Source organism: Thermobia domestica, chromosome 13 (genome assembly GCF_964235325.1).
Source record: "Thermobia domestica chromosome 13, izTheDome1.hap1.1, whole genome shotgun sequence".
Classification (NCBI taxonomy): domain Eukaryota; kingdom Metazoa; phylum Arthropoda; class Insecta; order Zygentoma; family Lepismatidae; genus Thermobia; species Thermobia domestica.
In genome coordinates this window covers 65,383,262-65,410,759 of record NC_137466.1, presented here as the reverse complement: position 1 = coordinate 65,410,759, position 27,498 = coordinate 65,383,262, and the positions used below count along the sequence as shown (strand labels likewise).

The following is a 27,498-nucleotide window of genomic DNA, read 5'->3' as shown; positions in this document are numbered from 1 at the left end:
AAAAATAACTTGTACACTTGACATATTGATTTTTCATTTGAGAGAATTGTTTATCAAAGATATGAAGTATTGAAAATTTTTGTTTACCATTTGAATACTTTTATATATTGAAGTAGCAACCAAATTACTTCTTACACAATAAAGTTTATGGTTATAAAATGGAGTTCTGATGTACATCAAATCTATTAGATCAATCTTATCATGAATTATATTGTGAATAACCTAGATCCTTTGTAAATTTCTTCTTTCAACGAGGGAGATTAAATTGAGTTTCAAAAGAATAGCATCAATGGTTAAGATATTTTAATTTTAATTTAAATCGAAATCGAACTAAGAACGAAATCTTAATTACTTCAATAGCTTGGGAGATCGAGATCAAGCTCCTCTTTCATATCAAAGTAGCATATTCTAAGTGGGATCTAACATAAGCATAATATAGAACTATACACGTTCAAATATCTTTAAATGCCCTTACAATCCATTTAATAAGATCTAAATTCCTTCTGGCTTTGCGCAAAATATTATCAACATGCTTATTAAACAGTAATTTATTATCCATGAGAAGACCAAGAGCCTTCATAATGGAAACCATTTCAATATTATGATCATTAATTTTGTACTGATCGATAACCTGAAATTTTAGTTTTCCCTCGAATATACACTATTCATATTCAGAAGTAATAAAAGTATTTTTAGACTAGAATGGGTTAATATCTGTATGTAATATTAAATGATACAACTAATTTTGGATACTATAAAAACATCTTAAAATCATCAGCATATATAAAAAAGAACAATTCAAGGAATTATCCTACCAACGCCATTTACATACACAATAAAGAACAAAGGACAAAAATAGGATCCTTGTGGGACACCAGAAGAATGTTGTGTTTAGATGATTTACAACGTATATACCAAACCATAAATTTACGATCAAACAGATGAGAGGCAAACCAAAGTATTAAAGAGTTACGAATCTCAAAAAAGAGAAAGTTTCTCTTGAGAACATGATGAGAAATCTTATCAAAAGCCTTAGCGAAACCAAACTAGACAGTGTTAAGTTTACCTTTACTACTATTACTACAATAATAATAATAATAATAATAATAATAATAATAATAATAATAATAATAATAATAATAATAATAATAATACATGGAATCTTTCAGCTTAACGTTTCACAATTATACCCTTTAGGCTAAGGAAGACGATAATTAAGTCAAGTGATGGAAGAATTGGTGAAATGAGAAAGTGGGAGGAAACGGGAGTACCCTGAGAAACCTCACAGGCACAATATTGTCCGCCACAAACTTACTTGGGCGGGTATTGAACTAGGGACCTCACGCACCAGAGGTAAGCTCTTAAACCACTGAGCCACGTGCGCCCAAATAATAATAATAAATGGGATAGAGCGTTGGGTTCTCATTCTCGAGGTCCTGCGATCGAATTTCATGCCGGTCCTCCTGACTAGAATTTTCTACTATTTAACTTCACTTACACCATGTAAATACCAGGATAGTATCTTGAACAAAGACCTTGATCGACTCCTTTGCCACATCACTCTACTTTTTATGTGGTATCCTAGCTTTCTAGAAAGAAACAAGAACTTATTAGTTGCTCCTTTTCTCTTCTATAGTCTACCGAAAGTGTTTTTTTCTTTCAGCAGAATAAAACATCCATAGGAAGTTGAATTTCTTTCAACCAAGAATGAGCACAAATGGAATAAAAAAACTTGCGTAATATAGGGTCACAGTTCTGTTTGTGTATCGACAAATAAATTTGCAGCTACTCCTTTATCACTTTTCCCCCCTAAACTCGACGAAAATACGGTAATGGTTGTTTCACTATGGAATTTTAAATCCGTATGAATAACATTAGTATACAGGTATCGATTTTTTTTAATTCTAACAGTTCCGGTGCGAAAATTAATGGAATAAGTGGCGGTATTGCATACCGACGTATACGGATCATTTCGAGAACTGCCAAGATCACAATTTATCTTATACTCTGTATTAATAACTTTCCTGGTTGCCGTTATTTGGCACATGTATTCGTTGCTAGTTCGTACTTCAACGAAAGTTCACTGAACTCTTTTGCTAAGAGTAAATAAAGGACAGTTAATTCTTATCGTTGCAAAGAAAGAAAAAAAAACTACTAGAGACAAGGGGAAAGATTCCCGTTGTTTTCTGTCTCTGATGCAATTAACAAACAGCATCACACGCTAACTATGAAACAAATAATCTTTTGTTAAGAAACAACTCTCGCTGAAATCGTGTTTGGCGTATACGAAGCTGAAAATACTGTGACAGGTAGTAGGGAAAGAGAGAAACATGTTACGTGTACAAAGAATTAATGGCCAAGGTGAGGCTCTGGTTAATTTAAAATGCAAGGTGAGGTTTCAAACTGCTAACTAGAGCGAGTAGACAGGTTTTGTAACAAAAGTTTTTCATAATTTCTCTTGGCTTACAATCAAGTTGTTAACACAAGGAATTATTACGAAGAATAATCTTCAATACCTACACTAGGTACAAGAAGAAGTCCTGAGTGATTGGGTGACTAATTGACTAATCAAAGCACAGGCGTAACTGCTTATGGTAGAAACTTGAAATTTACACATTGCATAGGCTTAGATCCTACGCAGAGCGTTATAGCATCACTGGCCTTTCATTGGCTATTGACTTGACTTGACTTTTGTAAAACGCTTGCGTCAAGCTTGAAAGGAATACTGAATGCAAGGTTGCCCCCATGTAACTTCGTTACTGGAATCCAGCTTGCGACATGCTTGCACGTTTTCCAATTAAGCTGGATGCAAGCTTGGCCGACTTGCAATTCAAGCTTACAGCAAGCGGTTTCCAAGTTGCCTCTGCTACTAGGGAATTATTGTAATTAGAGCCCGTAACTCAGGATCTCTTAAGGTTAGAGATACAAATTTTGAATTTGGACTTCTTATTTAAAATAATTAAACATGTGTTTCAGCGTTTTTTGATATTGTCCTAGAAGATAAGAAAAGAGTTAAGAAGAAAAAGGAGTGGGAATTGTAATTACTATAACAACACCTAAAAACACTGAAACACGAGTTTACTTATTTTAAATTGAAAAATCCGAACACCGAATTTCATATCTCTAACCTTAGCGTAAAAGTGTTCAATCGTTTTTTGAGATTTGGTCTAGAAAAGGAAGAAAAGAGGTGGGGGGTTCAATTATTAGGCCTATATTAAGATATTCATATCTCGAATCCCTTAAGGTTGCAGATATGAAGTTTAGTGTTTGGGTAGTTAGACAAGATTCGGCGTTTTTTAAAAGATATTTGACCTAGAATGGGAGAAAGAGGGTTGGCTGTGCTTCTCTAAGATGCCGATACGAGACGTTTGAATTTTGTGTAGAACTTCGTGTTATGACGAATTCAATATGAAAGGTTCCAAAGGAAAAACGCTGAATATTACCCACAGTAACAAGTGGGGACATTTGCTAGTAGTTTCATATATGATTTACATTTACATTTTGAAGATAGAAATATAAATTTTAGCTTTAGCAAGAATCTTCTGCCATGCACGTTATTCTTGCAAGCTTTTCCAGATAACAGTTCCTAAAGCTTTTGAGATCTTTAATGAACGCTCCTGCACCCTAAAGAAATCTAATGAAGATATGAAAAAAAAAAAAAAAAAAAAAACTGAAAGCCTGTGAGTGATTGCATAAGGTTCCTGACTTCGTAGCTCTTGAGTTCTCAACTAGAAACCATTCATCTTAACTTTCGTTTTTCAGAGCTTACCTTAGTCCGACAAGGTGAATATTAGAATGTAATATTTAAATATAATAGGTACTTGTCAACTTATGTCGAAAATTACTTCCTTTCGCTGTTATTACTAGCATTTTTCTATTAATCATAATAGAGAAAATGAGGATTTTTGTAAAGGAAAAAAATAATTTCATGATCAATTATTGTTAAAAAAAAAAAAAACGAAATCTCAACTTTACATCTTACGATTACATCAACCATTGAAGGGGGCAATCCGACCCCAAGAGGCGCCGGTCGTAAGTTCGATTAAGTAGTGAGGACTGGCGTCAGGAAGGGCTTCTGGTGAAAAAAAAAAAAAAAAAAAAAAAAAAAAAAAATAATAATAATAATAATAATAATAATAATAATAATAATAATAATGCCAAAGCCATTATGGGAGGTAGAGAGTCATAAAGAAGATATTGAGACTAGGGCGTCCCCCCAGTAAGGACGTCCAGTTATGTCGCCTGAAAAGTGCAATAAGTGGGCCAGGACTACCTAATCACGAACGGGTTCAACTACAGAAGTTAGTTCAGAAGACGAGAGACACGAACAACAGAATCAGTACAAGGATACGAACATTGAACATCAGAGCTTTGAATGGAAAGAGCTTTGAATGGAAAGAGCATAGAAATTGTTGACTTGATGCAGCAAGAAAAGTGAAGATTCTATGTTTACAAGAGACATGATGGAAAGGAAATAAAGCAAGATAAAGAATACAATATTTTGTTTAGTGGAGCAAATGATAGGGGGAAGAATGGCGTTGCAATTGTTGTGGCAAGGAAGGTTTTGGAAAGAATGCGCAAAGTAAAAAGGGCAATGAAATTATGACCGTCAAGCTAGAGCTAGGTGTTAATTTGAAGATCATATTATGCACCTATGCCCCTCAGGTAGAATTCAAGGAAGAAGAAACTAGAGTAGATGTTAATGGAAGTACCTGAGAATGAAAGGTTAATCGTTGGAGGTGACCTAAATGAACATAAAGAAAAGAGCCAAGAATAGGAAGAAAGATTGCTAGTAAAGTGAAGCTTTGCAGAAAGAAAACCAGAAAGTGAAATAATAATAGATCAAGCAATTGCATTCAACCTGGCTATACTTAACATCTATTTCGAGAAACGAGACAGCCAGCTAATAGCTTACAAGAGAGGAACAGATCTAGTTAGATCAATTATCTTATGTGGGGTGGGAAACACCTTATAGAGTGAAGGACAGCAAGGTGATAAATAGAGAAAGTGGACTCACAGCATAGATTGCTTATAGCCGAAGAGCAAAGGATATAATGGTGGATGGAGACTGAAAGAAGAAGGTCTAAAGAACGAGTTCAAAGAAAAGGACCTTCAGCAAGTAAAATTGGTAGAAGACGTACAATAATGGTGCAAGTTGAATAGTCATACCGTGAGGGAAGTCGGAGAAGTGCTGGAAAAAACATCAAAGGAATTACCACCACAAGGGAAGGAGAGTTCTAATGGAACGAGGAAATGCAAGTGGCAAATAAAAATAAGAAAAAGATTAAGAAAAGATGGGATGAAATATGTAGCATAGAAGACAAGATGGAGTGCAAGATAGAAAAAAAGAAGGCCATAAGAACTCTGGTATTAGCAAAAGCAAAGGCTGTAGACGATGATGCTTATACAGAACTGGAAAAGAAAGACGGATGCAGACGAATAATGAGAATAGGCAAAGAAAGAAATAAAGCATCCTTGCAACATAATATCAATCAAGCAGATAAAAGATAACAAGGGTAAAGAGAAGCAAGACCAAAAGTTGATCCAGGACAGGTGGCGAGACTATTTTAAGAAGCTACTGAATGAGGAGAACCAGGGGGAAATATACTAAGATGCATCGGCATGGAGCGGCAATAGAGAGGTGGGAGAGATAAGCAGGATAGAGGTGAAAAATGCAATTAAGAAAATGAAAAGTAAGGCAGTAAATTTTGATCAAGTACCGAAAGAGATTTGGAGAAACTTGAGCAAAGAAGGAACAGGTATCTTATGAAATACCATGAAAAATTGAGGAAGCAGGAGAATGTACCAAATGAATGGCGGAAAAGTATATTAGTACTAATTAATAAAAGTAAAGATGATGTGCTAGACTGAAAACTACAGAGGAATTAAATTAATGTCTCATACAAAGACAATTTGGGAAAGCCTAGTTGAAGGAATGATAGGACAAGAGATGACTGTTGGAGAGGAGCAGTTTGGTTTCATGGTAAGAAGAATAACAACTGACGCGATCTTTGCGTTGAGCCAGTTGATGAAACGATATAGGGAAATGCAAGCGGAGTAGCACCTCGTTTTCATAGACTTGGAAAAGGCATATAACAGTGTAATGCGCCACTAAAATATACCTGTACCTAGCGCATTACTAGAGTTCGTGAACTACAATTTGGATTTTAATCCGTATCTCAGGATTTTTTTTAAAAAAAAAAATTGATTACAATTGAATTTTGATCTGCATCTTAAGATGTTAAAATTGAAATTTGCAGAAAATTAATAAAATGTTATCGAAAAAAAAAAGAAGATATATATATGTATTAGCATAGTGATTTAGAAGTTGGTGCTTATTTTTGGAAAATATCGTATTAACCTTCGAAAGCCGAGTTTGAAAGATTAAAATAACATATCAGGTAAAACAGAGTAAATAATTATAAAATTTTATTGAGAAGGAAGGAATAATTAATAAAACGAATTGCTAAAGTTTAAACTATTCGGGAGACATTCTTCTCTCTCCCCTATCATCTTTTGCCACCATATTATCTTCCAAATGATTTATTCCGGAATATAAAAATAACCAAGTAATTCCAAATTTCATGTGTACTGTTAAATTCTACGACCATTTGAAATGTCAATTTAGAAGTTCTCTACTAAATTATGCAATATCATTTATTTACTAGTATATAACTGTCTATCGGAGTATGCAGAAACAGAATTGGAATATCTTTAAACTTAATGATTACTGTACAATTTACGGACCAATTGACTCAAAGTAGATAATGTTTGCTTAAAGTGGTAGATATGGAAGCTTCGTAGTATATGTACGTCGGTATATGTTATTTAAAAATAATAAAATATTATTTGGTATTTATTAACGTATAAAGGAAAGCTAATTATTTGCTGAATGAGTTATTATGAATAGTGTTATTAAGTAAAGAAGAATAAGAAGTTACTAATAAAAAAATAAAGAAAATATGAGGATCGGTCGAATGAAGAATAGTGAATAATAGTAATAACCGCGTACTTCCTTTGCTTCCGAAACATACCTGTGTTTAAAGCATTAATGGTTTTTTGCAAATCGAAGAAAATATAAGAGTATTTAATCTGTATCTAACTGAGTCTCTGAAAGTCCGTTCTCCTTACTGTTCAGAAGAAGGATACGCGATAACAAATACGGAGACGAATCCAATTAAATTCTTAATTTTGTCGATAGAGTTTGTATCTGGTTCATTGATGATAAATTTAAACGAAATTATGTTATTTGAGTTTTAATTATAACTATTATAATTACAGATTGTATATTAATGTAACTCATTACATTTTTATATACTTTGGTACTACACTATTCATACTTTCACAAACGTTAACTCTCATGCCTCCTAGAATCTGTTCATCTTCTAAGTTTCAATTTCCCTAAGCCATTTTGAGCGAGGGTGGCGACTCCGTTGCATCGGGCCAAAGCTTAGCACAGTTCTCACGAAGGAATCTCGGAAGTTTCATCGTAGAACTGCGATAATTAGAAAGAAAGTTATTTCAATCGAAAAGAACCTAGGAACTGTTTCGAAGTCATTGAATTGCAAGGAAGTTGGGACCCAAACTAACATCTTATAGACGTCTACTTGCAGAACACGACAGCGTTTAACAGTTAATACAGAGGTTCGTATCCAGCTAAAATCAATATTTAACATCTTGTAAAACAGTACATTATAGTATTACCGTGTAACTTGGCAACTTCCAACCAGAGATTGGAAGTTGATGTGGTGCATAACAACAGAGTGCTCGCATAAGAATGCATCTGAGAGAAGGGTGTCTCTAAACAATATGTACAGCTGATAATAGACACGCACAAGGGAACAGAGATTCAAATGAAGAGTAATATGGATATAACAGAAGGTTTCCTTGCGGAAGTTGGTCTGTATCAGCGATTAGCTCTTAGCTCATATTTGTTCAACTTGGAGAGAGGTAAAAACTAGAGCATCAAGGAGTACGTTCTTCGCGGAAACATCCAAAGAAAAGAGAGAAGAGACCAGAAGAATAGAGAAAAGTGCTGGAAGAGAGGGGCATGAGGATAAATAGAACAAGGACAGAATATATGGAACTCAACAAAGTTAGAGGCTTCCTACAGCTACAAGGAGAGAGTTACTACCTCCCGAAATATCAGTATCTTAGACGATAAAGGATCGCACCAAGATGGAGGATTACATACAGAAACTTAACACACGATACAATCGAGCTGGTTAAATTCGAGAAGGATGAACGGGATACTATATGACAAGAAAGTAATAAGTTGTAGGTTAAAAGGTCTTGTATATAAAATGGTATTAAGACCAGCCATTGAAACGTGGATAATCACAATGGTTCAGGAAAAGAAGGTGAAAGTGGCGGAAATGAGAATGTTAAGATGAAGGTGTTGTTTGACGAGAAAGTGTACAATAAGGAACGATTATGTAAGAGGCACTGTTAAGGTGGAAAACTTAAATAAAATATTTCAAGAATGGAAGCTGAGATGGCCGGGACATGTTGAACAAGAAATGTAAACTATGTAGGAAATAGAATTGAAAAGATGGAGCTAATAGGAAAAAGGAAGAGTGGAGAGCAAAGATGAAATAGAAGGGCAAGATAGAGAGGATTTGAGGGAGAGGGAATGGAGTATAGAGGACATCCAGGATAGAGAATAGTGGAGGGAAAGAATTAAAGATGTTAATGTCGACCCCATATAAACATGGGAAAAGATGCAGATAAAGAAGAAGAGGACGTCCTACGAAATGAAAGTATATTATTATGAAATAAGACTGTGAGAGGAAACGAGGGAACAGTGAGAAGACTCATGGACATCGTAATGCCCATTAAAAACTTACTTTGTCTGGGATCGAACCACGGACTCTTGCACCAGAGATGAGCGCTCGTATCCCTTACTAATTATTATGAATACAAAGAAAATATCTCGTTTTTATTGATAATAAGTAATTAAACGGAGATCATATTTGATTCACCACTTTGCTTAATTTTCAAAATAACGGTAAACGAAAACAATACTGAATATTTGCAAAATATTAAGAAATTAAATGAATACTACGTTTGAGGTATTGTTTATCACCCGTTTAACAGCAGCAGAGTGCCTTCTTTCTTTTTTAAAATAAATAAATAAATAAATAGCAGAATCTAGAAGCTGTTATTGTTTATACATTTTTTAATATACAATAGTTTATTGTTTTTAATACATTGTTCCTAAAATTCTGTATTATTCTTAAGTCATTATTGCATCATTTGCATAAATGCGTTATTCTGTTTACTCGGGAAAAGCGGTGTGGCATGAACGCTACAGCTATTTAATTATGAGATCACAAAAGGGAAATACGAACCGTGATAAATTCGTGACTCCCATGAAACGTCTTTCCTACATGGGACGTTCAGAGCATAAATGATTCAAGTCCAATTATGAAAGTTGAGAAAAATGTACATAAGATTTCAATACACGGAAAAGTGAACTTTTTTTTAACATTATAAGAGTTATTTACAATATCTGGACACGAATCTTTTAAACACTGAAAGGGGCGTCCGGTAGAGATCTTAAATGTCCGAAATGACCAAATTCAACTTCAATCCTTTAGACACAGAACGCCCTACATGAAGTAAGACACAAAATGATATTGGTTTTTTACGTTTCAGATACACGAATAGTGTTGCCACGAGACAAGCTTTGGAGATTTCTCTTCTCCTGAAAGTGCAGCCTCATCTGGAAAAGTATATTTGATTTTATTGGCAGAGCTCTGTCCCCTCTCGTATCTGGACAGGATAATTCTGTCCCTCTTGTCTCATCTTGTAGGTCTTGTATATTAGTTATTTTGCTCCAGTATAGTCAAACGGTCGTGGCTTTGGTCCCAGTTCGATTTTGAGAGGGACAGTTTTTAATGTTGACTCAGTACCGTGAGGCGAAGCGTTAGCAGATAATTGAATCAAAAGAGTCCGAGGTTCAATCTATTATAGAATGCCATAAGTAAGGCTACGGAAGTCGATATACTGACCACACATTACACAACTAAAAGTCGCCTACCAGCCTATATATGAACTGTAATACCAGGGAGTTTAGTGTATATGTAAGTTAGAATAAATTCATCGACAGGTTTTCAGTTAATTAAATAGAGGAGCAAAATCAAAACTAATTGCAACGCAACTTCTGCAGTACCAGAGGCAGGCTAAATCCGAAAATGCAAAAGAAAATAAAAGAAAGTGTCTAATCCTTAATTCTGCGCAATTAAAGCATAAACCTAAGAAATTAATAATGAATAAAGAAACAAAAAATGTTCATGATGCATAGGCTCTATCCACTACTTACTGGACATTTTTGTAAAGTAGTTTTTATATTCAAGACATATATGTCAATTTCATCTGATAGGAGTCTATACACATCTTCGACCTAGTAATGGACATCCTGATGCATTAAAGACCATTAGAGGCCCTTCGTGTTTGGATATGAGATTCTCTTATGTGCCACGAGCAGAAAATGTTTGATCCCCTTTGAGAGAGCATCGGACATACTACAGAGGATCAAATGTCCTCTCCTACTTAAAACGTCTCTCTTCTTTCTCTCTATACCTATATATATATTTCTCTCTCTCTCTCTCTCTCTCTCTCTCTATATATATATATATATATATATATATATATATATATATATATATATATATATATATATATATAGTTAGATAGATAGATAGATAGATATAGATATATGATTGTTTCGTCTATTGAAGACAATATAAGTTTTTCTATATAATACGTATCTAAGCACTTTTATTGAAATAAAATCTTATCTTAAAAGGTAAAATTTTCAGGTCATTGTCACACTTTTCCTATTTATTCAAAATTTATGGTCATAGTATGTTCATTTATGGTCATATAATTTAGTCGCTCGACTGTGGAAGGTCATGAGAAAAATAACCATTTGAATACTTATAAGACTGTTAATTAACACAACTATGTTAATGTAAAGGATAAAGGAAATATTGGAATTTGGTCTACTCACCACTAGAAAGCAGCAAAATGTATTGGACAGGAACAGAATTGTAACAACAACTTTGTTCAAGACTCCAAATATAACCCACGCATGTTTCATAAATACTGTACTTTAATAGTGTGAACACAAAGTGAAAATGAGCGTTTCGAGATATCGATTTATTTCTGTGTATATATTTTATTTATTTTCTTAATATAATTTCATTAGGCTAACTAGTGATGCATACTCAATGAACAAGAGATAAGGTGGCCAATGGCAAGGGTAGTCGATAGATTTAGTATCCCGTCATTCGCCCTGGTGGGACTTAGGGCGGCCATTGGATCATTTTCTGTTCGGCTCATCTTTTATGTTTCATTCTACTTTATTTAACTTCTGCATTGGCCGCAACAGCGAGCAAAGGCTCCATTCTATCAATATCTGATTGACATGTCAGACTTCTCCAGAACTGTAGGGCCCATTATTTCTGATTCCGAACGCCTGCGAAACAGATACTTCCACACGTTCATTTCTATTTCCACTGCCTATTCCTACATCAAATTTGATGTAATTATCTCTGAGTGACATCGCCCTTCCCTCGTCAGTTGCAGTTGTTTCATGTTTCAAATTCCCACTGAACTGCCTGCGGTGCGAGATTATGCGTAGGGACTATACGCTAGCGATACTTTTCCACAGAAGCTGTTTTAGTTTTTTAAATTTAGAATAGTGGAAAATAAATCAAAGAAACAAAGAGCTTTTATTCCTGGTCCAACCACTATTACTTGTTACTATTGTTACCTGGTTTCCATTTTGAAAAATGGAGTTGCCAACACTGGTGATGACTGTTAGGGATGGGGCTCACAAAAAGTTTGAGGATTCATTGAAAAAAATTGGGGCCCCTCACAGAAAATTAACCTGAGGCTCATGAAATTTAGGGGTAACCATCTTCTAGGCACGTTTCTGAGACCCGTCCAGACTAGTAAAAACTCCGAACCTCCCCTCCGAAGTTAAGATAGATTAAATTGCGATTACCTGTCGGTCTTGTGCAGCACACGTCCTTTACCGAATACTGTAGTGTCCCAGTGTCGCCCCATTGGATTTTGATTTTGTCCTCTTTCGGATAAAAGTTTCAGGAAGAAAGCCTATTAGGATTAGGAATTTTAGGTGTGCACCTTTTTCTTTTAGAACAACATGGTGTTCTCGTAAAGTCCCCATTATTTCAAATGTTGCCTTTGAATGGGAACAGAGATAATTTTCCTGCACCTTATTTCTGCTCTTTGGACCCCTTTATTCCTTTTTGAACTTCATTCACCTTAATCTATCCTTAATCCCTTTTTCTCTTCTTTTCACTGCTAGGCTCTACATTTTTCAATCATGAAAAAAAAAAATCTCTATTATGAATTGTCAGTTTTTTGAAGACGAAATTTACGAGAATGTGAACTGATTTTGTGTTCACTCAATATGTAAAATCTCCCAATTTCAAGTAATTTTTCGAAAAATTCACACAAATGTCAGTACCAATAAGAGTGCTTTAAGAAAGCCATATTGATCCACAAAACTATTCAAACAATTATGCGAAAAGTATCGGTCTCCGATGTGGGAGCCATATTAGATTAAATCGCAGACACAATTAGAGATTTTTGAGATTTTTAATGTTCCGCCTCACAGGTGAGGAAACAAAATATATACTCGTGTATTGTGCAAGATGTATGAATTGAAAAACACTAATGCTAGCGCAATGCAAAGTTTGTAAAATGTTTTGAAAGTTACGAACCAGACATTTCGTATATGTTTTCTGTAGTTAAGCAACTGTAATATAGTATACATTCGCATCATAAGGTTTCAGCAGGGCCGGTTCTAGACATTTCTTAATTCTAAGCAAACAATATTTCTGCGCTTCCACCTAAATCATAATAAAGGAGTAGAAAGTTGTAATTGACAAAATTTCTTCAAATAATTGTTACAATTGCAAATTTCTTCAATATATGTAGTCAACCTCTGAATATTAACGAAAAATGGCGAAATTATAACTAATTTACGGTACTGTGAATGAATACTGAGCAAAGTTCCAGTGTTAAGCATTAATAAAGTGTTTTACTTCATAAACACAAGACACAACTAAGATATATACCTAAGATATATTGTGACAAGTGCAATTGAAACATTAAATTCGAAACAGAATGAAACTCATGAGTTGAGAGTTTTGATTTTGATTTTGACAGAGTGTATGCTCTTATGCTTCATTAAAAGCATATTTACATAGAATTTTCTAGTGATACGATTATGGTAATTAGCTTGATTTCTCTTTTTTTTTTTTTTTTTTTTTTTTTTTTTTTTTTTTTTTTTTTACTGAAAAGTTAATGTTATAAAGACAATTTTCTGCCTTTCAATTTGCCAAATCTCTTATTATTGTATCCGTATCCACTTCACTAAGCACGTCATATTCAATGGCCATCAAAGCTAGTCCATTTAATACTTCTTGAGAGATAGTTGATCTCAAATAATTCTTTATTACTTTTAACTGAATTTGTTTAATACACAACAATGGACAAAAGCTATTTAATTAATCGATATTTAATTTGACTTCGATACAGTGGTGGAAACTTAAAATCAGGTCTCCCGCAAAAATTTCTAACCCACCCCCGTATAAATTCCTTTCAACGTTCTTTAATTAGTGTATGGCTAAACGAGGATGCGTTTCCGATGCGTTACCCCCCGCAGCGAAAGAGACCTAGGTTGTTACTCGCTAATTTTACAGTCATAAATCATACTGTCAGCCAGTCAGGGTTTCCAGGCTTTACTGCCATACCCTTATTCTCATTCATGCGAATCACGAGAAAAACCCTATTGGGTTACATAGACTTTTCTGTGATTAACTAATTTTTCGGAATTTCCTTGTATTTTTGTGAATTTTATTTTGTTATACACGCACATTCTTTATAATGACAAAGTTCCAATACTCTGCAAAAGCATCTTCCAAGCAGCCGCTTCTTGCTAGAATCCTCTTACCTGGCAACACGTCTTTCCCTTTTCCCTTCCTTTAGACATCTTTTACTGATTCCGAAACAGCAGGTGGTCTGTTGTTCCGAAACGCACTGAATACGCTTGAGCCGACGTATTTTGCACGTTTTTATTGCTTTTGCATTTGCAGTGCGTTGTAATTAGCCATTCACATTTAAATACCTGGCCAGTGTATTCCAAGCGTACGCATGAGACATAAAAACGCGTTGCGAACGCATCGTATAGCTGTGCACTTAGGCCTATAAAGCAATTCAGTCCTTTCATGTCTGTTTCCGACATAGACATTCAAAATCGGACAGTGAGTAACACAATGTAAATATAAACAGTGGCATACACAAGATTTCTCTTTTGGGTCCGAAGTTTTTTCGGAGTAGCCTACAAAATGCAAATAATTTTGTGTATTTACCCAATGTTATTGTGGTAATTTTCTTAAAAATTAAAAGGTCTGGGAGATCCAGATTCTCGGATCACTTTCGTTAATGTATCCCTGAACACAAGTAACTAATCATCAAACCTCTATTTTGCATTAGGACTTATTACATGATGTTTAAAAATATCGTTTCATCTGAATTTAATACGAGAGAATGAATTGATAACGATTGCTACACTGTTATTTTTTTAAGGTTAAGCCGATCAAAGGGTTACGCCCTTTCTTCGGTAGGAGGAAATCTAGGTATAGGGTTTTACTTTTATTGATAGTTGGGAATTGAGAGTTTGAGGAGCATTCATTTATTTTATTCTTTTGTGGTCATCATTTTTTTCTTTCTTCAATATGGCTTTGAAGGCATCAGTTGGCATAAGGAAGGCATCAGTATACGTAGGGTCACTATTGCATTAAGGAGGCCGGACTATGGTTGTGAAATGAGAGATGAGGTGAAGTGCTGATAGACGCCACAACAAACACAGGGATATGGTTAGTGTAGACAAATGAATGGTTATCTTCTGCCCTGGGGCGTCACAGGGCTGATGATGACAGATGAAGCCCGTTGCTAACAACATTGATGAAACACTAGTGCAGAGACGGATAAATGCATGGACTAAGGTGAGGTGGACGGTATATAGCAAAATCGGCCTTGTGGGGGTCATTATCGTCTAAATACACTGTTACAATACAACGAGCATACTGTATGTATACGCTGCTGGTATTGACAGTGAGAGTTATGAAAACAATACATTAAATTTAACTCAGACCCGTAACCAAGGAGCCATATCCATTTCATTTTGATTTAACAATTAAATTACTGCAATCAAGTAAAATAAATTTACAGTTTCAAAAGTTTGCCGACTTGTAAATGCTTCGTTAACAGTAACTGGTATTGAAAACTACCCCACTTCTACATTTGTATGATCATCACTTTCGAAATTTTGTCCAGAAGTCCAAAGAAACTTTTAGAGCCTTCACTGGCCTCTCATCTTTCAAGTTTAGTAGCTTTCTTTTCCTATAAAGTGCTTCATTTAGCTTTTTAGCGTTGGCCATTATTATTACATGAAAAACAAAGTACTATTGCAAAGTGAAAATACACATTATTAAAAATATAAAAAAAATAAATTGCTCAGGATAGAAAAGAAAATGCTGACAAATAATAAATGGACTAATAGAGATTAACAAAGTGAGCATTAAGCAGCAGATTATGAGCCAGTGATATAAGGAACTTATGTTAAAATTTCCCTCAGAAATGATCAAAAATTCCATTTGTACCGTCCGTCTTTTCTTAGTGTTCGCCCTTCTCTCTGGACCATGGACAATAAAAGCCTAATCATCTGAACTTTGATAATGTGCATTTCATTTAGCTAACCCTTCTCAATCCTTAACTATAGTCATTGAACCGAAGCACTATGTGGGGACACTGTTTATGACACGGTGGAGCACCCTTGAAGACATTTCTCTCACTGTGATAATACCACGCAATCCATAAGCAACACGTGCAATTTACTTTCTTTTGTTTGTTGATCCATTCCCATTTCAAAACCATTTTGGCAATGAGCTTGCGGAAGGGTTGTTGGAAGAGGAATGAAGAGTCTGTTATATTTGTATTTTGTGTATATGATGGGTTGTGGAAAGAATGCCGCTGTCTTTAGTCGCTATCGTAGTGCTCAATATAACACATATTAAAAAGATAAATTTCCATACATTTTATCTCATATTCGTAAACTCTCCCTTTCTCCGTCTTTAAAAAAAATCTTTCCTAAATTTCCCTTCGCCGCGGAAAATTTTCCTCAAACTACCATCACTTGTGAGTGTGGCTTTGGCGCCAATTGATGTACTACTCCATTTCAGTTCTAAAGGGGTATTTTACAGCCAACCACGCAAAGATTCGACTTGATTGTCCTTCTGGAATGTTTTATCTTTATCTCAGTATGTACGATATTTATGTAAAGCTATCTGGAAAATTTTACTCATGGTCATAACATTTTCTCTAATAAATATTCACAGTTAAAACACAAAATTCCTTTTCCAGTTAAACGCCCTCTTCACTTGGTACCTCCAGCAAACGCGTAGTTCGCAGGATTCAAGATCCGGCCCTGGGTTTCAGAGTCCATTAGTAACGAATACGATGTTGCAAATCAGTTTATCTCTATTCCGAATTTTCTTCTGAATGTCCCGAATCTCATCGTTGCCTACAAAGAAACCACAGTCGTGATCCTTCTAAATTTCCATTCGTTACTCGCAGGGAATTATGGATTGAGTGTGTTGACATCCTGTTTGAGAATTTTGATAGGAGCAAGCAGTTTGCGAAAAAAAGGTAATTCTTCAGAAAACTATATTCTTCAGAAAACAAATTCGGATATTTTGAATTTGCTAGATCTATAGAGTTGTTACTCACAGTTAATATGAAATTGCCCCACTGTTCTCTGTGGATGATGTATCTATATGAGGAAGTGCTCAGTGTTGCTAAGTACAACAGCTTTATTCTTCTTTCCTTTGTGTGGTCACGGCTAATATAGGCATATAATCTACTCCCTCTCTCTAGTTTAGAAATGTATGTAGTTTCTATTCTCCTCTTTTCGTTTAGAAAGAGTAGTCGTCAAAGTTGTTGAGGGAAATAACACATTTTGTGCCACTTTTTGTCTTATTTTTAGCACCTTTTCCCTCCCGTTTTTCCTATGATAATTGCCCATAAAAATGCTAACCCTGCTGATAATTAATACTCGTATTGTATCACTCTACTCCACAGTTCACACAATGTACCCATTGCTCCTAATTCTGCAATCAAGTAACAAAAATTATTCTTGAGTCGCGCATTGTAAGACCCAGAAAAATATACAAATCTGATTACTTTTGTTTTAATGTACTGTAAATTGTCTTTATGGCTTGAGTTGGCATGGACTTTCTCAAGTCTACTCTTTGATCCGTGAATGTGTCTGTTGTGTAAGGTTACTTATAAATGTTGTTTGTGCTCTTCATCACTATCGCCATTTTGGACCCTAAACACGGTTTGTCTGACGGAACAAAGTTAACATGGATATTGTTCATGATGCACATCGTATCTCTCAACTTATGATATATCGAAAACTTTCGTTCACGATACTTTATATCACAAACGAGTACTCCTATAAGCTTCTAGACATTTAAATCCCTCTAATCCATGCTTTAAATTGCAATACATCATACATATCTTCCAACTTAATTAAATGAACATGAAATTTCCAAGGACGAAACGTGTTAAAACAGGTATTGGTGCTTGAAGATTACGTAGACATTATATTCCTTTATTTCGTCTTTTCTTCCCTTTCTTTTCTTTCTGTTCGCACATACAAAAAGAAACATATATACAACATCTTCTCTTTAACACTTGTTTCTCAAATAGTTCAAAGCGTGTTACTGCATTCATGAGCTATTTAACAGTATATGTCGACGAGAAAGTTGAAACCCGAAGGTCTTGCGAAAACATTGTATACCTACTTGTAGAGTGACTTTCCTTTTGTTATTTGGTGTGTGGTACTTCCGGAAATAATAATAATAATAATAATAATAATATATATATATATATATATATATATATATATATATATATATATATATATATATATATATATATATATATATATAATTTAGAACGGAAAAGGCCTTCTTTTAATAAATGAAGGTCACATAGTGTGGTGAGTATCAGCATGATTAATGAGCATTAAAAAATAATTTTCGTTAAGAACCATCACTACCCTTTTTCAGTGCGTTTAGATCAAATTAGTAGTTACTACGAAAGTTATATGATTTTAAGCTATTTACAAGGCGAGTACAAGCCAGCGCACGAAATTATAAAAAAAAGTAAATAAATAAATAAATGAAATTCCTATTAGTGCAATGAAATTAGTACCAAAAGAAAGAACACACTGTGGAGAAATGTTCTAATGCTGAACATGTTCAATATGACCGTCATTTTGATTTTTAATTTCATTTAAGGGAACGTGGATGTTATTGATTACCCGATTGGACATGCCCTCTTTAATTTCATTACACGCCTGAACAATAATTTTGCAGAGCTCCTTCAAATTTTGGGGATGTTTCGGATTTTTTTTTTTTCCTTGGGGAGCTCCCACAGAAAATAATCATATAGGTTAATTTTTGGACTGTGAGGGAACCAAAATTGTTCGCTACGAAACTAGTTTGGAAACCAACCTAAAATTACCCCAATGATCCATCTTAAAAATCTTGTGTAAGAAATTCAACACAATGTTTGCAGCGTGTGGCCTTGCACTATTCCGCATAAACCACTGCATGTTGATGGGCAAAGCAGTAACAAGCAGCTGTGTTGCTGAAAGTTATTGCATAACGTGGTCACTCTTTACCGCTTCTTTGTCGAAGAAATGCCCAATCAGTCAGTGGCTGCAAACTGATGTTTTTCATGAAGCAATCACAGATTCTTATTAGAACAAAAGCGCACATTTTATTTGTCACCCACACCATCCAAATGAAAGTGCGCCTAATCAGAAAACGAAACGTTGTTATGAACTTGTTGCTTACCCTCAGCCCAACGAGCGAATATCAGTCTCTGCTGCTTGTAGTCTTTGTATGAGTTACTGCACAACGGTGATTTTGTACGAGTATATAGATCCATACATGAGGATATACATGAGGAATTTGTCTGCCTAAGGCCAAATCATGAACGCCGAGTCCTTCTGAAATATTTATCGTCGCATCTGTAAAGACATTTGGCGAAAACTATCTGAACTGTGGCGTGCACGGTTGACTGTTTTATGACGATAATGAATTGTTGTCTCGTAACGTTTGAGTTTGACGACCGCGATATTATTATTACACTTCGCCATCCATCCTTCTCAACAGACTTGACCTCTCAAGACTTTCCTTTTCTCGAAAAAGATGTACTTCTGAAGGATCACCACTTTATGTGCGACAGATCCAGTAAGGATCAAGGGCCAGTGGCAACGATGAAACACTGTACAAGGCTGCTATTTTGAATGGGGTAGGTCTAGTGTCCAATCTTAAGGAAGCACATTCTATTCTATAGGTCTAGTAGCGGAACTTTTTGATACATTCTTGTATATCTGAAAAAAATAACAAACAATTAAATTCATAAATGGTTTAAATAATTACTGATCATACGTTTTCTTCTCCTCATAATCACCAAAGCCTTTTCTTCCTGTCGGTATGTAATGTTATGAAATACCGGCACCTGTTCTCTAAAGAAGCGATTTTTCTACTCATTTTTAAAATTTTATATTTACGATATGAATATTGCGATTTACAAGATTGGAACAAGAGCATATATGAGTTATAAAAGCGATTGATGAATAGATAGCAGCACATACTAATTTTTTTCTACTGGTTTAATTTTGACGCTTTCTTTCGCAGTGAATCAGAGTGTGTAGAATAATGTATTCATGGTGAGTACCGGCACTTTTTCAAATTAGAAAAAGAGCACTGATAACCACTATCATTAACTATTTGGTTTTCTAGTTATAGCTACGACTTTGAAATTTTGATAAAATTTGCTCAAGTGCTCATACTCTCTCTCTCTCTCTCTCTCTCTTTTTTTTTTTTTTTTAATTTTAAGTAGAGCAACTTTGCATAACTTGAAGGTTTCTTAACTTTGCACTGTAATTGAACGTGTTATATAAAGGTGAATGGTTTATTTTCTGGAGAAACGACTCTTCTTCATTAATTGAAAAGACATGTAAAGTGTCCAGATTGTTTACGATGCAAGAACTGTATCTGTACTAGTGCACTTCAACATTACGTAACACTGACATGAAAAATTACCACGAATTCCGAAAGGATTCTGTCAATATTTTTTTTTTGCTCTCTATCAGCATTTAGCCATAATTCAAATAGTAGGGCAGGGGTATCGTTCTACCTTTCAGTGTTGCAGTGTGGCAAAACGTGGATTTGAATTTGTCAATTTTACTCCAAGATGCCTTAACTTTTTTTTTGTAGTATTTTGGTAGTATTTTTTAAAAAATCAAACATTGTTAGGGGCGTGAAGTCTAGAAGGATCAGGCAGGCCATGTAGCGAGAATGAAGAAAGTATGAACGCTTTCAAAGTTTTGACTGGAAATACAATCGGAAAACGTCCATTAGGAAGACATAGGCGCAGATGGGAGGATAACATTAAGATGGATCTCGCAGAAATAGGAATACAAAGTAGAAACTGGATCCAGTTGAAGAAGGGCAGAAATCAATGGAGAGCTTTTGTGAACATGAAATTGAACCTCCGGGTTCCATAGGCCATAAAGTTAGTTAGCAACGAGAAAAAATAAGTGATGACAGAAATATATCACATAAGCATGAATATATTATTAGATAGGAGAATATATCGTGGAGAAAATATTACTAGGTAGGAAGATATGCTATGGGCTTGTGCCTGTGTAGTTTCAAATATTTGGTCTAGGAATTAATTCGTGCGGTTGGACAAGAGATGGCGCAACGAACGGAGCGTCCCACAGTTCCGTGTATCCACACATGTGTTGCAAACCCCTGTCATCGCGTATCGTTCGTAGTATAGGGCAGTGGATTAAAGCGTCAACAACACCAGTTTGTAATTAAGTGAACATGGCGCAATTTGTGCCTGATAAAGTGTTTTTGCGGGGTGTCCTGCTGCATTACTTTAACATGCAGAAAAGTGCGACTGAAAGTCATCGTATTTTGGTGGAAGTGTATGGTGACCATGCTCTAGCTGAGCGAACGTGTCAGAAGTGGTTTGCACGGTTTAGAAGTGGTGATTTCGGCTTGGCAGACCAAGAGCGAGCTAGACAGCCAAAAAAATTTCAAGACGAAGAATTGACAGCATTGCTCGAGCAGGATTCGTGTCAAACGCAGGAACAACTTGCAGCAGCATTAGGCGTTGATCAAACAACAGTCTCCAAACGCTTGAAAGCCATGAGAATGATTCAAAAGATGTCACATTGGGTTCCACATGAATTGAAAGACAGAGACGTTGAAAGACGAAAAACCATTTGCGAATTGCTGCTTCAACGACAGAGCAGAAAGGGGTTTCTGCATCGAATTATTACGGGTGATGAGAAGTGGATCCATTACGAGAACCCTAAACGAAAAAAGGCCTAGGTGAACCAGGTCCATCACAACCAAAACGAGATATTCACTGTGCAAAGGTTATGCTGTGCATATGGTGGGATATGAAAGGTGTGGTGTACTATGAGCTGCTGCAACCGGGTGAAACTATGAATGGAGAACGTTATCGACGACAATTAATGCGTTTGAAGCAAGCTCTGGCCAGAACACGACCAGAATGGGAGAACAGACATGATAAACTTATTGTTCAACATGATAACGCTCGCCCACATGTCGCAGAACCGGTCAAAACCTATTTAGAAAATGTCGGATGGGAAGTTTTACCCCACCCGCCGTATTCACCAGACGTTGCTCCTTCGGACTATTACTTGTTCGATTGCATGAACAACGATTTGATTGGACAGCGGTTTACTTCTTCAGAAGATATCGAAACATGGGTCTCTGACTGGATCGCTTCCAAGAATGAGGACTTCTTTCGCCACGGAATCCGTACATTGCCTGACAGATGGGCGAAAGTGGTGGCTAGCGATGGACAATATTTTTCTTAAGGTATTTATGTATTTTGTGTTTGTACTACAGCTTCAATGTGTGCGTACCAACCGCACGAATTAATTCCTAGACCAAATAAATAAATAAATAAATAAATAAATAAATGACGACAAACTATTTCAGTTTCCAAACAAAACGTATCATTCAGCCACTCGATTCCATTACTCCTGCACAGCAGAACCACGAAATCCCAATATTGCTTCTCGAAGACCCCGTATAATTAGTGATGAGCAAATGCAAGACCAAGACCAAGACCGGGGTGGTCTTGGTCTTGGTCTTGGTCTTGCACACCGAGTCTTGGTCTTGGTCTTGCACTGGAACCTTCAGTCTTGGTCTTGGTCTTGGTCTTGCACACCCAGTCTTGGTCTTGGTCTTGGTCTTGCATACCCAGTCTTGGTCTTGCTTGCAAGAGTCTTGCAAGTTTTACTTTTAAGAAATCTTATGTTTTTCATACGTAAATTTTACTCTGGATATAAGGGATAATAAATTCTACAATGCTCCAATAGTAACGGAAACACAATATATGTTTCTAAATGTAACATAGTTTATCTTCGTGTAAGTATGATAATAGTGTACAACATAAGTGGTGACATTTATTTTTTTATTGGGTGCCCACGCTCCGCTACTTATAAGATAAATCACGACGCTTCGTAATCTTTTTATATTTTTTTAACAGATCCAACACTCCACAGGTTCCGAAACTGGGACCGCTACCCCGGAGACGAATGAAAGAAAATCAAAACGGTACAGATAATTGAAATAACATGAAATGCAAAATTATTTTTACACTCTAAAGGCGTCAGATTTTTCCTTTCAACCACATTTGCTAATCATTGTATTAAACAAACTTATAATTAAATATTGAGATTTTGTTTTACTGATTCCAATGGGGCATAAACATGGACATTACGCAAAAGCAATGGAAAAAATACAGACTTTCGAAGCCTGGGCATGGAGAAAAATGGAGCGAATTAGCTGTGTTGAACAGAAAACGAATGAGAAGGTGTTAGAAATATTAGCAGTAGGAGAAAAAAGAATATTAGATATTGATAAGAGGAGAAAGAGGAACTGGTTGGGATATTGGCTGTGGAGGACGTGCTAGAGGGTATGGTGAAAGGAAAGAGAGAAAGGAAGCAAAGGAGATTGTATTTAAAGGAAGGTATTAAAACAGAAAATTGCTACATTAAGACGAAGAGACTAGCTGAGGACCACCGTACATCGAGGTTCCTGAGTTGCTGCAAGCAACCAGCCAATAATGGCAAAATAGCTTTGATGATGATTATGATGATATGTTTAGCATATCGACAAAAAAGAGAGAAAAAATTAAAATAATTATTATCATCGAAACTTAATATTTTAGAATAATTTGAGTGAAAACTAAAAACGACTCATCTGTCTGCAGGGACGTAGCCAGAGTTCTGAGTTTGGGGGGGGGGGGTATATTTGCAAATGGAATTATATATATATATATACCGGTATATAGGGTATTTCAAAACAACACCGACGTTTGGGAGGTAATTCCTGACGCCAAGATAGAACAAAAAGTATAGACCAACCTGGGTGCACAAATGCTTCCTTTCGGAGTTATAAGCACCCGACAACATATTTTATAAAAATAACTAAAGGTCCATAGCTCCGAAACTATGGGACCTACCGTAGTCGGGTCAAGACTTCACTTAGAAACTAATATGTGCCCTATCCAAATATCCAAGTTTCACGATCCTCCGGTACTTCTGCAACAATTTTTATAGAGATAGTTGGTGAGTACTTCAAATTATATGTAAGGTGCCAAACTTCCTCTATACAAGTTGTTTCGTGAGTACCTTAGGGTTCTGAAACATGTACTTTTGGATAGTGAAATACTAGCCTATAGTGTATCTCTTCGGAATACTAATGGAAACCAGAAAACCTTTCATAATACTATTATCTCGCTTTTCTCTGCTCTTTGGTTGATTAAAACATTCTACACCATTTCGTGTGTCAAACTCCAATGCTTCAGTGTAGAGACACATTGAATTTTAAGTTCTTTTATGGCTCCAACAACCGAACAAATAGATAGCTGGGCGTCTGCTAGGATAATATCTTCTCCTTGTAGAAAATTATTCAGGCCACTAATAATTCCCACAATCTTGAAAAAAAAAAAAAAAAAATCAAGCATGAAACAGTTGCGAATGATTTCAGTTTGTTCGCAATACAATCAGCTTCAGTAGTCTTCTTAGCATCCTTACCCTCTAATGCAGAGATTATAGCTCCATAATTCTTTTTTACAGCGTTCAGTGAACAAATACCGGTATGTGAAGACCAACGAATGTCTGAAAGGCCAGGTATACTGGATTGCTCCAAACCTAACGCTGTCTGAGCTTGCTTTATTGTCTATAAGCTTTTACACAGAGAAATAGTTACGTACAGTCTGCAATAAATCAAAAAGGTATTTGCTTGTTCGAACCAACACACTTTTACAATTATTAAATATTATTAAATTTAACTGGTGCACATAGCAATGGATATACAGTGCGAGGGGATGAGACTTGCGAAATAACTTTTGCACAACACCTATGTGGCCTCTCATAACGCTCGCCTCATCGTAAGCTTGCCCAATGCATTTTGAGCCCTTATTAACACCTACAGAAGCCAAAGTTTCGATAATTGTTTACCTGAAATTTCAAAAAGTGCTCTACCGTTTTAGAATTTTTCACATATCTCACGCAAACACTAAGTTGTTCAGAAACACTAATATCTCGTGTTTCATCAGCTATAACACTGAACTTTCCAGCGGCATTCAGTTCACTTACAATGACATTGATGATTTCCTCACCGCAGCATATCTTCATTTTGAATTTCTGGGGACAAATAAGTGGTACACTCTGTAAAGAAAAAATAGCGACACTTGCTCGGAAAAGGTTTTCACAACATACACTAACAAATATGAGTTTTTGTATTAATTGCTGATAATATTACAATGCATGTTCTTAATGAGCCGTTCATTCTTAATACTTGCGCTTTAGCTTCAGGATTTTTATATGCATATAATGAATTTATATGAATATATTAATAGCTATGCGTGTTTTAAGCAAAATCTCTGTGGGAAGAATTATACATAAAAGTATGAAAAATCAACAATAATAGCACAAAACAAACAATTTTATTTTCTTAAGAGTAAGATATATTATGTACGAACTTGGAGAGGTAAAATAGATCAAACTTGATTTCATATATGGACCATGGGCTTTAGCAAGTGCAGGGAATCGTCGAGGCCTTTTGGTGATAAGGCTATTGCAAAATGCAACCTTGATTTCATGTAATCACTCCCGGATTATCTTTTCCGTGAGTTTAATCCCATCCGAGATAGTTGTCTATTGAGTCTTCTGCTCATATTGACCCAAACTTTACAATTGGATTCATGTCAGGTGAGTTTGGAGACCACATGAGTCTTTGAGTAGTCATATTCTTGCACCACGTATTAACGATTTTCGCTCGGTGACATGAAGCATTAACGTCCTGGAAAGCGAAGTAGTCCATATTTTCTTGGGGAAAGTTATCTTTGGCTGTTGTAAAAATTTTACGTACCAGAATTTGAAGACTTTTTGTGCATCAAATCACTCTTCACATATATCCATTGTTCTGACGTCTTTGACGGTGAAGCAAGCTCATACCATCACTCAGTAACTGAATATTTGTATCTCTTAAACAAACGCCGTATCAAGTTCCTCGCTCATTCCTATCCACAACTTCACACCACTATCGTTTCCCACTATTCTAAACATTTTTCAACGGAGAAAACAACATTTTCCAGTTGTCATAAGTCCAAGTAGCATATAACCTCACAAACCTACGTGTTGAAGACTTCTGTGTTTTTGTCAGTTTTGACTTTCCAGGCGGTTTTTTCTTCGTTATATCCTCTTCATACAGTTAAGACAATACCGTCGTACGAGTAACTGCATTTCCAAGATCATCTCAAATTATAGAAACGATTTTAGGGGAAGTCATTCCTTAATTCTGCAGTCCTATTGATTTTATTTGGTGGTCTGCTCTGGTGATGCTTTCTTTTTTCTATCACACTGTTCACGGAGGGACGATTTCTTATACTATTTTTGCTTGTGAATTACTCTTTCTGAAGTCGAATGGTGGATTTTGAGTATTCCAGCCATCTCCCTTAGAGATATAACTTAGCTGTACAAAGCAAAAGTTATGTCTTGTTCACGTGGCGACAAGTCACATTTCTTACCCATCATACTTGTTTACAGTCCACATGTAGCAACAATTTCATACAAAAACAACGCTCCACAACAACAATATAGTTACTTGACACTGTTCAAACAATGACAAAGCAGAGAACAATCACAAAATGCTAATTACCTGGGCCTACACATCACAGATGCGAGACCTCTCAGGTGTCATCTGGAGAGAATATTACTGATACATAAATAATTAGTAAGCGCTGTTGGACACCATAGGTGTCACATATAATGCAAATGAACTACCACACTCATAATTGCCTTCTATTCTTCTTCTAGCCGGCTGCAACTACGGTTTCTGTGTAAGTTACCTTGAGAATTGAGGTGTCGCTATTTTTTCTTTACAGAGTGTATTTCCTGGCGCTGATATTCTTTTAAAAAGGGTCAAAACGTCGTAACTTGAATATTTACTAGAAATTCTCTTTATTTAAACTGTTGTCATCTTCATCTTTACCTCGTAAAGCTAATCCCTGTCGAACTAAATGGATCACAATCGCCACTATACGTTTTAAGCACTCGCGACGGGAAGTTATTACTTCTCTAGATGCGTGGTTTTGTAAATCCAAAATCTCTGCAGTTTCTTTGGACCTCTGAAAATAAGTCATTCACATGAATGTTTTGTTGTGAGGTGCTAGCAACTTCCTTACCTTCTTCCTTATCAACAGTGTCCGAATGAATATTTTCCTCAGCAACAACATGCACCTTATCAGTTTCGCTGCAGGTACTCGTCAAGTGTGTCTCAGTTTTTCCATGTGAAATAAAATATCCAGATTTTATAAACCTCTCCATATTTAACTTAATTTCAAGAACACATACATAGCAAACTTAACACTGCGCACTCCACATTCAGTACGAAAATAGACTCTTTCCCGCTCAGCCTGTTGCCAGCGCCAGTACATATTGTATAGGGGTCTAAATAGTTTCTCATCTGTTTAGCCAGAATCGTTGTTAAATATAATAAATATACGAAAGTAAATCTACACTTAATACCTTCTAGTAAAACAAAGTATAAAATATTATGTTGCAAAACTCAGCAATGAGGGAGAGGGATTCTCGTAGCTTTTGAATCGAATCGACTTTTCAGTTCTGTCTTAGTTGGTTATAAAAAGTGCATTCGTATAGATTTTTAGCCCTTAGTACCTCAAGGCGACTATAAGGCTGGAATCACTCTAAGGGCTGGAAGAACTTCCCCCCAGTGTTAACGAAAATGACGCCCAGGCCCC

General features: G+C 35.8%; 1 protein-coding gene across 1 annotated transcript in view; it reads right to left on the bottom strand.

The window, feature by feature from the left end:
- The window catches only part of LOC145667630 (uncharacterized), a 46,174-nt gene extending 19,110 nt beyond the window's left edge, over positions 1-27,064 (bottom strand). The window contains exon 1 of the mRNA XM_081735091.1: positions 26,923-27,064. Coding sequence (XP_081591217.1) covers positions 26,923-27,064 — 142 coding nt within the window. The remainder of the gene's footprint in view (positions 1-26,922) is intronic.
- Between the last annotated feature and the right edge of the window lie 434 nt (positions 27,065-27,498).